Source organism: Quercus lobata, chromosome 8 (assembly GCF_001633185.2).
Source record: "Quercus lobata isolate SW786 chromosome 8, ValleyOak3.0 Primary Assembly, whole genome shotgun sequence".
In the NCBI taxonomy this organism is placed as follows: domain Eukaryota; kingdom Viridiplantae; phylum Streptophyta; class Magnoliopsida; order Fagales; family Fagaceae; genus Quercus; species Quercus lobata.
This window is the reverse complement of record NC_044911.1, coordinates 17,476,017-17,486,620: the sequence shown is the minus strand read 5'-3', so window position 1 is coordinate 17,486,620 and position 10,604 is coordinate 17,476,017. Positions and strand designations below refer to the sequence as shown.

The following is a 10,604-nucleotide window of genomic DNA, read 5'->3' as shown; positions in this document are numbered from 1 at the left end:
TTGAGTCAATTCATCTTCGGTTTTTTAGTCAGCTCATTTGTCGTGAATTACCATTACCAAGCTAACCAAGAGATGGGTTTGTGGCTGATGAACAAAAGTTAGACTGTTTTGTTCTCTTCTTGTGTGCTATGGGGAAACTCCAAGCAAATCGACATTTGTCACTACCTGAAGAAAGAGGAAATGGAAATAAGGTACAACTTGGGTCAAGTCTAGTTGCACCGACCCGTCACGTTGGTGATACGTGTCTATTTTTGGTTGTCTTATTGTCCTAACTGGTCAAGTTCACCAATTGTATCCACTTTTGGCCACATGTTATCATCTCAACAGGTCTAATAAACTAAATACACGGTACCCAAAGCCAAACTCATAGAAAGGAGAGATAACCATGTTACAAGCTTATTATAAAGTCTATACAAATTTTGTATGATCAATAATAATAAAAACATATGAGAAAATTTATTGACCCAACATTTGTGTCACAATCTTATTTTATTTTTATTTTTTAATTCTAATGTGGTCTAGTTTGATCGATGAAAAAAAATGGTAAAAAATGGTGGATACATGTGAAAGTGATTAATTATCACTCACAGTCGATCACCTCAAACAAATTGTGGTAAAGTTATAGAAAATGATGTGGTTCTAGAAGAATTGAAAATGTAATTCAAATATTCATTTGTGAAAAAAGTTTGGCTCCAAACCAGTTTAGAGTTATCTTCTTCCAACCCACTATGTGGCAATTGAAAAACTCATTTATATGTAGTTTTAGTCATATGACTTATTAAATAAATTATGTGACTTGTTTAAATAATATACATTGATAGTTTTATAAATCACCACATGTTGGGTTGGATAAGATAGCCCAAACTGGTTTGAAACTATAATAATCACATTCATTGTCACACCAAGTTGTAGATATTATGTAATAAAATTTATAAAAGTCCCTCTGTCCCATATTGTTGGTTTGCTTATAAAATCCAAAATTTTAAGAAAACAATGTAATACAAGTTTTCAAAACGATATTTCTTAATTTAAACTTTATTGAAATAACGGTGTCGACTTTTTAAATACGGTAAAAGTTTTGTTACAATTTTTCTCAAAAGAAAAAAAAAAAAAGGTATGTTACAAAATTTCTAGTTTGTCCAGCAAATAAAATAATAGTTGTCGCCTATTGTCCAAAATATTTATAGTTAATCCAATGGAAAATGATTCACCATCTCCAAAATAGCATATTTACAACCCATTTTTCAACAAAATTTCATCTTTTTCCCATCTCGACACAACTAAGGTACCTACGGGTCCTTAACACTTCTTATTTTTTTTAAAGAAAAGTTAACAAATACCTTAATAACAGCATTGGTTTAGAAATTATAATTATTGTATCAATACTATAACTCAACCCCCAATTAAAATTCCTACTACACCCCTGCAAATAGAGATGTGAGAAATTGAGGGTGTTGATCTTGGTAGTTCCCATTATAATTTTATCTGTTGTAAGATATTAAGATGCACATAACTTTTTTTTGTCAGCCCAAAGTACAAAATTGAAACAAAACATAGAAATACAACAACAATAAAGTTTTAATCCCAAAATTTTTGAGTCAAACTATGGATCTTCAATAAATTAGTTAGAATTGACTACATTTATTCTTTTTCTTCATTCTATTCTATTTAAAGTTATATGCTTTGTTACTTTATTAATTGACATGTCTTTTTATTCATGTATTTTTTGTCATCTTGTACCTTTTTTTGTTTTCTCAACTTGGATCAACCTACTCTTTATTACCATTGTATTAGTCACTTTCCTCAAAACATGATCAAACTATGTCAAGTGATTCTCTTTCATCTTTTCATCACTAGGGGCTATCCCTATCTTTATGCAAATTTCTTTATTTTGAATTCTATCTTTCCATTTATTTTTACTTACCCATCTTAACATTCTCATTTTCTACACTCATTTTTTGAATATGTTGTTTTTTAACAGCCCAACATTTGGTATCATATAGAATATAACTAGACTTACAATTGTCTTATAATTTTTTTATTTAACCTAATAGATATTTTACGATTGCACAATTCTCCTAATGATGTGTTTTTGCACATCATCCATCATATTCTTACTTCCTCTTTTACGTCTCCGTGTATACATCGGAATCCAGACCATAAATACTTCGCTTAAAAAAAAAAATTATTTTTATTTTTATGGGATGAATACTTCACATTCGACAAATATTCAAAAACATAACTATGCCAAAACAAAAGCACCTATACCCAAAGTAGGCCCCAACTGAGGTTTCTTTAGTAGAAAAGTAGGAGTATAGGATGCTGCCACATTAGCAGATTAGCTATATCTGCCGGCTGCTGTCTTCCGTCGGATCTCCTTGTGCACAACATCAATAGACCATTAAAAAAAGAAAAGAAAACCACGGACAGATTAGCCAATTGCTTAGGAAACAGGCCCCTGTATTTGGAAAGTGGAAATTAACCGCATGATTGGCCATTGTGCTTTGTGCTGTTTTTGACTAAGGGACAAAGGTTTTGAATAAAAATACATCACAAAGCACAACTTTTAAAATGATATATAAAATTAGGATTGGATTTGAGATATATTTCGTGTAACTATAAATAATATTATATTTTTTAATTAGATGAAAATTTTGATAAACTCATTATTTGATTATATTATTTTTGTATATTTTTAATATTTGTAAAATTTCAAGATAATCAAAAACTAATAATCATTTCATTAATCAATTATTTAATTCTGTTGCTCATAACATTATTAGACATGTTAGGTATATTAGCGAGTTTTCAATATAAATGGAGGATGTTCCTCCACATGTCTCACTATTGCAAGAAAATTCAACTATATCAACTAAGGTTACAAGTTGTAACTTACAACTTGTAACCTTAGCCTTGTAACTTTAGCCGATATAGCTAAATTTTCTCAATAAAATTACAGTCTCCTTCTATATAAAATATTTTGGTACGAGGTATGAACCCTACTTTCTATTAATGTACTATTTGATTTTTTTTTTTCAACAAATACATCACAATTTAATTTTTAGTTTCAACTAATGCAACCTAACCTAACGTTTGTAGGGTAAATAATTATTTTAATTTTTAGTTTTAACTCATGCAAACCTCACACGTGGCAGGTAAATAATAATTAGACATTATAACATAGTGGATTAAAATAATGTGCTACATTGAATTGAAAATTTTTTACTCTTACCCATTCGTATCAAACTTTAATGATGTATAACTTAGAAAATAAGCTAGATCTCACTTTTTATTCTAGTTATCAAATTAGCCCTTAATATTTAGCTTTTGTCAATTTAATCCTTCCCCTTATCAAAAAAAAAAAAAAAAAAAAGTTAATTAAGTCTTTCTATAATCTGTTACCTTCCTTTTGCTGCTCGTTAGTCTCTCAAACGCACCGATTTAAGCCTAATCTTTCCATTTAAAAAATAAAAAATAAACCATTTTTTTTGGCGCAATAAACAACTAGGCTTTCTGTGTTGCCAAATCAAATGATATTTTCCCAAAAAGAAAAATCTGATCACTTCCCCCTCTCCCGAAGTGAGTATCACTGTTGCAGCGCAGGTCCCATCTTTATTATTTTTTTCTTTTTTTGGAAATGCACATTAATTTTGCACGTCCAAATATCAATGTGCTTTTTTGATTACTTTGATGTATGGTAGGTAAGTTAAACATACTTTTGAGTATTTTAAACAATATTATATACTTTTTTAATACTCTATTCGTCCCATTTTATTTGTCCTCTATTTCATTTTGAGATGTTTCAAAATATTGTCCTGTTTCTAAAAATAAAAGTCATTAATTTACTAATATTCCTATTATATCCCTATTAATTTATTAATTTAATTTTTTGATAAATCTATGTAAGAGTAGTTTTGGAAACTTGTAAATTTTTAAAAGGTAGACAAAATAATAAATGATGTTCCCTTAAAAAGTTTGACTTTTCAAATAGGACAAACAAAATGGGACAGAGGGAGTATATTTTTTCATCCACACATATATCAAAAACTTCCAAACAACATTACTCAAACTACTTTATGAAAAATGTTTTCATTTTAGGGAGTGGGGTGCACAAAAATAATGGCGAAACTACAATGTTGGTCCCTTAAGTTTACCTTATGTGCACAATTGGTCCCTCAAGTTTAAAGTGAGCACAATTAGTTCTTCAAGTTTTAAAACTGAGTTGTATTAGTCATTTTATTAACTGCCGTTAGTAGTGTTGCTTACGTGGCTAACAAAACAATGATTTGTTATTTTTTTTACTGATGTGGCATTTCTTTTATTAAAAAATTCCAAAATGCGAAGTTGGATCAAAGAAAAAGATAAAGCAAAGCAATGGCTCTTTGGTATCAAACTCCTCCTCCTCCTACATTGAATCGTATCTCACCCACTCTCAAACTCAACTCATTACGCTGCACCTGCAGCTACAACCTGTCTATTCCGAATTCCAGACCCACCCACATACCCGAACTTGAACCCGAACCCATATTCGCCTCCGTCAAAACCTTCATTCCTGCCACCGTGGCTAACCTTGGCCATGGCTTCGACTTCCTCAGCTGCGCCGTTGACGGTCTCGGAGACTTCATCTCCCTCTCCATCGACTTATCCGTCCATCCCGGCAAGATCTCCATCACGAAAATATCTGGCGACGCCGCTGGAAAAATCAGCCGCGATCCTCTGTCCAATTGTGCTAGAATCGCCGCGATCAAGGTTCTGAAAATGCTCGAAATTTGACCGGTGGGACTTCCTCTCTCTCTAGAAAAAGGCTTGCCTTTAGCCAAGCCCAGTGCGTCCACCATCGGTATTAAAAACCAGAAATTCTTGGAGGCCAGTGCAGTTGTTGGCAAGCTTTCTGATATGGTCCAAGCACTGATCAACAATCTCCTTGCCAACTGAGGCGGGTCAACCTGGTAAGAATGCGAAGTTGAGTTAGGATGTTCATTTTGCATTCGCTTGCAAATTTGCAGTCGAATGGGGTTCATGTGAAGGATGGTGGCGGTGGGGTTAGAGTGGCAGATCAGAAACTTCTCTTTTTGTGGATAAACGACGGATTAGAGATTTGGTATGGGGGAAATTGTTTTGTTTTAGATGTTGTAATTAAAATGGCCCAAAAAAAGAAAAATGAAAAACATTGACAAGTGTGAAATGCTTAATAGAATAATGGCCACGGGCAAAGTTGTTGGCAACGTGTAATTTTTTTTTTAATAATTTTTTAATAAAAGAAATGCCACATCATTAAAAAAAAATGAAAAATTATTGTTCCGTTAACCACGTAAGCAACACTACTAACGGCAGTTAATAAAATGACTAATACAACTCAGTTTTAAAACTTAAGGGACCAATTGTGCTCACTTCAAACTTGAGGGACCAATTATGCACATAGGATAAACTTGAGGGACCAATGTTATAGTTTCGCCAAAAATAATTATAAAAAAAAAAAAAAAAAACTTGTTGGGTTCACTTTAAACTGAAAATCATTAGTTTTTTTTTTTTTTTTTTTTTTTTTTGTAATTCTAAATTATTATATGAATTAACACTTTCATTCACAACATGCAATTTTTTGGATTAAGATTTTTTTTTTTCTTGGTTTCACACTCAGGCAGCTTCAGTTGAGGGTGGAAAATGTTTTCTGCCCAAACTAGCGGACAACATTTTCTACCCAAACCTCATTGTTTTTTATTGACCAGGCTACAAATTTTCCGTTGACCAGAATTTTCAATCATGCCGAATAGTAATACTGAAAATCATTAGTTTTTTTTTTTTTTTTTTTTTTTTTTTTTTGTAATTCTAAATTATTATATGAATTAACACTTTCATTCACAACATGCAATTTTTTGGTTTAAGAATTTTTTTTTTCTTGGTTTCACACTCAGGCAGCTTCAGTTGAGGGTGGAAAATGTTTTCTGCCCAAAATAGCGGACAACATTTTCTACCCAAACCTCATTGTTTTTTATTGACCAGGCTACAAATTTTCCGTTGACCAGAATTTTCAATCATGCCGAATAGTAATACTGAAAATTTTAAACCAAAATAGATTGAGCCATATATGTTCCTTTGGTTCTTTCTTTTTGTGTGTGTGTCTTCTTTTTCAACTGTATAGTTTTTTCATGGAAGAATCTTTTTTTGTAATTGCATATAAAAACAAGGGAATTTCTCTTGATTCTACTGCTGAAGATAATATAAAATCCAACTTAAAAAAATAAAATAAAATGAGGATTGGAGTAATGTGAATAAGTTTTAATTTTTTTAATTTTTTATTTTATGGGGAAATATATAAGTTTTCATTCAACAAACTGAAATTGGATTACAACAGAGAGACAAAACTAAAAAAGCTGAAACAGTCATATATCCTCCCGAAGGAGATGTTCTACACAGCTGGGATTAACTCCCTTCCAAATTTGAGAAGTACCCGAGAGTCTTGCAGCTTTTGCAAGTTCATGAGCAACTCTGTTGCCATCCCTTTTCAGGTGTTGGAAGGAGCACCAGCTGAATGAGGCTGAGAAGATTCTAATGTCGTGAAGGATGAGCCTAATCTCACCACCAACCACACCTTGGTTTAGAGCTTGGACAATGGAGAGGGCATCAGACTCAAAAATAGCATGAAAGATTCTCATTTTCGAGGCAAGCAACACTTTATGAGGAAAGGCAACGGCTTTAGTTATTTCTGCAGTGTAGGGTGACGGAAGGATCTTGTTGGAAGCTGCGATGGGGTTACCTTGGTTATCTCGAATAATCACCCCAATGGTGGAGTTGGTACCATCATCAGAGGCGACGCCATCAACGTTTATTTTAAAGAAACCCAAGGAAGGGGCTCGCCAATGCGCCCACGTTAGCTTGGCATGATCACAGTGAACAAGAGCATAGGCAGTTGTTTCAATTGCCTTGTCACAAATGGGACAAATGCTGGAACAGTTAATGCCTCTGTGACTTAAGTTTTGCATGGTGGGGAGGCCATTTACACATAGTCTCCAAGCAAAGACTTTAAGTTTTGGAGAGACTTTTTGGTGCCAAATCCTCTTCCAAAGTTGTGAACTTGAGTTGCTAGATGAGCATTCCCCTTCATCAGATGGCTTCACAATGCTTGAAGCAATATGGTAGGCACTTTTAACTATAAAGGTCCCACTTTTATTTCCAATCCAAATCAGGCTATCTTCAGGCAGGTTATAGCTCAGTGGGATTGATAGGACTGTACTAGCTTCGAAGGGTAAGAAGAGAAAGTTGACTACATCAACTTTCCACCATTTAGTGTCCTTATCAATAAGGGACGATACCATTGGGAAGTCACCTAAATCAGATGGCGGGGAGATCACTTTGAATGTTGATGGCGTTGTTAGCTACTTATCTTCCTAGATATGGATTTTACGACCATTCCCAACCCTTCATCTTATCCCCATCTAGATCACTTCAAGGCTATTATGAATGCTTTGCCAGGCGTAGGACGGGCTACAACCTTTTTCAGAGCTAAGAATATCGTCATGAGGAAAATACCTGGCTTTGAATACTCGGGCCATAATAGAGTTGGGGTTAGTGAGGATTTGCCAACCTTGTTTGGCCAACATGGCTAAATTGAAGGCTTGAAGGTCCCGGAAGCCCATTCTACCATGGAATTTTGACTTACACATTTTCTTCCAACTAACCTAAGCGATTTTGTGCTCTTTGTCTTTCTGACCGCACCAAAAGTTACACATCATATTTTCCAAATCAGTACACAATGTCTTAGGGAGCTAGAAGCAACTCATTGTGTAAGCTGGGACTACTTGTGCAACCGCCTTGATAAAAACCTCCCTCCCCCCGATTCAAAGAAGCTTCCCCGTCCATCCAACAAGTTTTTTTGCTACCCACTCCTTGATTTCTGCAAATACTTGGGATTTTGATTTCCCAATGATGGAAGGAAGCCCTAGGTACTTGTTGTGCCTCGAGTCCTGCATTGGGCCAAGTAAGCTCAAGATGCAGTCTTTTGTTTCTTGTGGGGTATTTGGGCTGAAGAACGCCGAAGGCTTGTCAGTATTAATTTTTTGCCCTGAAGATACTTCATAATTTTTGAGAATGTTGACAAGTTTCTGACATTCATGGGCCTTAGCTTTGCAAAAGAGAAGGTTGTCATTAGCGAAGAAGAGGTGGGTGATTTTAGGGCAACCTCGACAAATGGAGATTCCAGAGATTTGTTGATTTCGGGTTGCTTCATGGATAAGAGCCTACAAACCTTCTGCACAGAGCAAGAATAGATACGGAGAGAGGGGATCGCCCTACCTAATGCCCCTAGTTGGAGTGATGTTTCCAAAAGTCTCACCATTTATGATCAATGAGTAAGATACAAAAGAGACACAGTGTATGCTAAGATCAATCAGCTTGTTATTAAATCCCAAATTCACCATAACCCCTTTGATAAAATCCCATTCCACCCTGTCAATAGCCTTATTCATGTCAATTTTAATTGACATAAAGTTTTCTTTCCCCACATTTTTATGTTTTAGATAATGCATGAACTCAAAGGCCATTAAGACATTGTCAGTAATTAGGCACTCGGAGGTGAAGACACTTTAGTTCTCAGAAATGATGCTCAGCATGACAAATTTGAGTCTGTTGGCCAAGACTTTTGAGATGAGCTTATAAGTAATACTACATAGGCTGATAGGGCGGAATTCTGTAATTATGGTGGGGTGGTTGGTTTTTGGGATGAGGGAGATATTGGTTTTGTTGATCTTTGTCATAGGCATATTAGAATTCAACACATTCAAAACCACATTTGTAATATTAGGGCCTACAATGTTCTAGTATCTATGGAAAAAGACAATAGACATATCGTTGGGTCTGAGGGCTTTTGTTGGGTGGATCTGTTGCAACGCTTTGATTACCTCATCTCTAGTGAAAGTTTTAGTGAGCTCTGTGTTAATGTCTTCCATAACACGTCTCAGGATAAAGCTAATAACTTCATTAATTCTGGTGGGGTAGGTGGTGGTGTAGATTTTCTCAAAGTAAGCCACAGCAGTGGCTGCAATATTTTCTTTGCCTTTACACCACTGGCCATCATCATTCCAGAGCCCCATAATAGTGTTCGTTTTCCTTCTTTCAGACACCCAAGTATGGAAGAATTTGGTATTTTGGTCCCCCTCTCCGTATTAGTGAACCTTGTTGCATTGGTGCCACATGGTTTCTTCATTGTCTAGGAGATTGTTGATCTCCCTTCTAAGTTGGTTGATTTCTGCCCCAAAGTTTCCTTGGTGGTCTTGGGCAGTAAGAGAGCTGAGTGTTTTTCTTTTCTCTTGGATTTTCTTTGGAATGTTACCCACCACGCTTTGATTCCAATTGGTTAAAGCTATGGCACATCTCTAAAGGTTGGATGTAATATCTTCAGGATTGGTAGAGAGGGTGCCTGAGCTCTAAGCCGATTCAACAATTTCGACAATGTCTACCCTTATAGATTTTTTTTTTGGGGGGGGGGGGGGGGAGAGTCAGTGATTGTGAGGATGAAGTGCTTAGAGGTTGATTCGGCCAAATGGTGAACTTTTGGATCTCTAAAATGTTCTAGCCACTCAGAAGTGGCGAAGGCTTTGTTGAGGCAGAGCAATATTCTATGGCTTCCTTCTTTCATGTTGCTCCAAGTGAAGTATAGGCCATAGTATCCCAGATCTTGGAAGCCACAACTGTTTACCTCTTGACGGAAGCCCTCTGCTTTGGGGGTGATGGGCTCCTCTTGCTTTTTCATTCATGGAAAGGATTTCGTTAAAGTCACCATAGCAAAACCAAGGCAAACAATATTGATTATTGAGAAAAGAGATGAGTTTCCATGATTCTTCCCTGAGATGGTTTTTTGGGTACCCATAAAAACCAGTGTATCTCCAAGTGACACCATCCTTTGGTTCAGTGATTATGGCATCAATGTGATGATTCAAGTAGCTCTTGATTTCGAGGTTCGTATCACCGGACCACAGTAGTGTAAGGCCTCCACTTCGGCCTTTGCTAGAAACTATCAGGCCATTTAAGTAACCCAGTCTGTATTTCACTTTCTCCATTTGTTTATTTTTTTAGTTTTGTCTCCAATAGGAAGAAAATTTTGGGATTCCAGTGCCTCACGTAATCACAGAGTGCAAAAACTATCCGGGGTTCCTAATTCCCCGGTAGTTCCAACATAGTGAATTCATTACTCTTGGCAGTGATGCTTTGCAGCCATTGCCGGTCTATCAAAAGTGTTGTTTGCATCTGTGTGGGGTGTGTCATGGAGCTTCTTGTGGGGCCTTTTTTCATCTTTGTCTGAGAAATCAAGCTTGCCTGTTCTTTTGGATCCTGAGAGCCCACTAACATTTTGGGTATGTGTGTTAGGATTTTGGGCCTGTTGCCCTTGGTCTTTGGAAATTTTTTTCCAATTTCCTTTGCCTGGGCCTCGCAAGGGAAAAATTAATTCTTTTCCATCCTCCCACTTTTCCATCCTCTCACAATTTTCTATCCTCTCACTTTTCTATCTCCCTAACCAAACAAACATTTAGGATGCCATGTACCCATGTCATATATGTGTCATATTGATGTCATACTGACCATTTGATATTATAATTTTTTTGAAATTACTG

The 10,604-nt window shown here is 35.7% G+C and overlaps 1 protein-coding gene across 1 annotated transcript; it reads left to right on the top strand.

The window, feature by feature from the left end:
* The first annotated feature begins 4,374 nt into the window (after positions 1–4,374).
* On the top strand, positions 4,375–5,681 carry LOC115956519 (homoserine kinase-like). Its single transcript, XM_031074871.1, has 3 exons — positions 4,375–4,749; positions 5,007–5,101; positions 5,639–5,681. Exons 1-3 carry the CDS (start codon positions 4,375–4,377, stop codon positions 5,679–5,681), a joined length of 513 nt encoding a protein of 170 aa, XP_030930731.1.
* Positions 5,682–10,604: the final 4,923 nt, after the last annotated feature.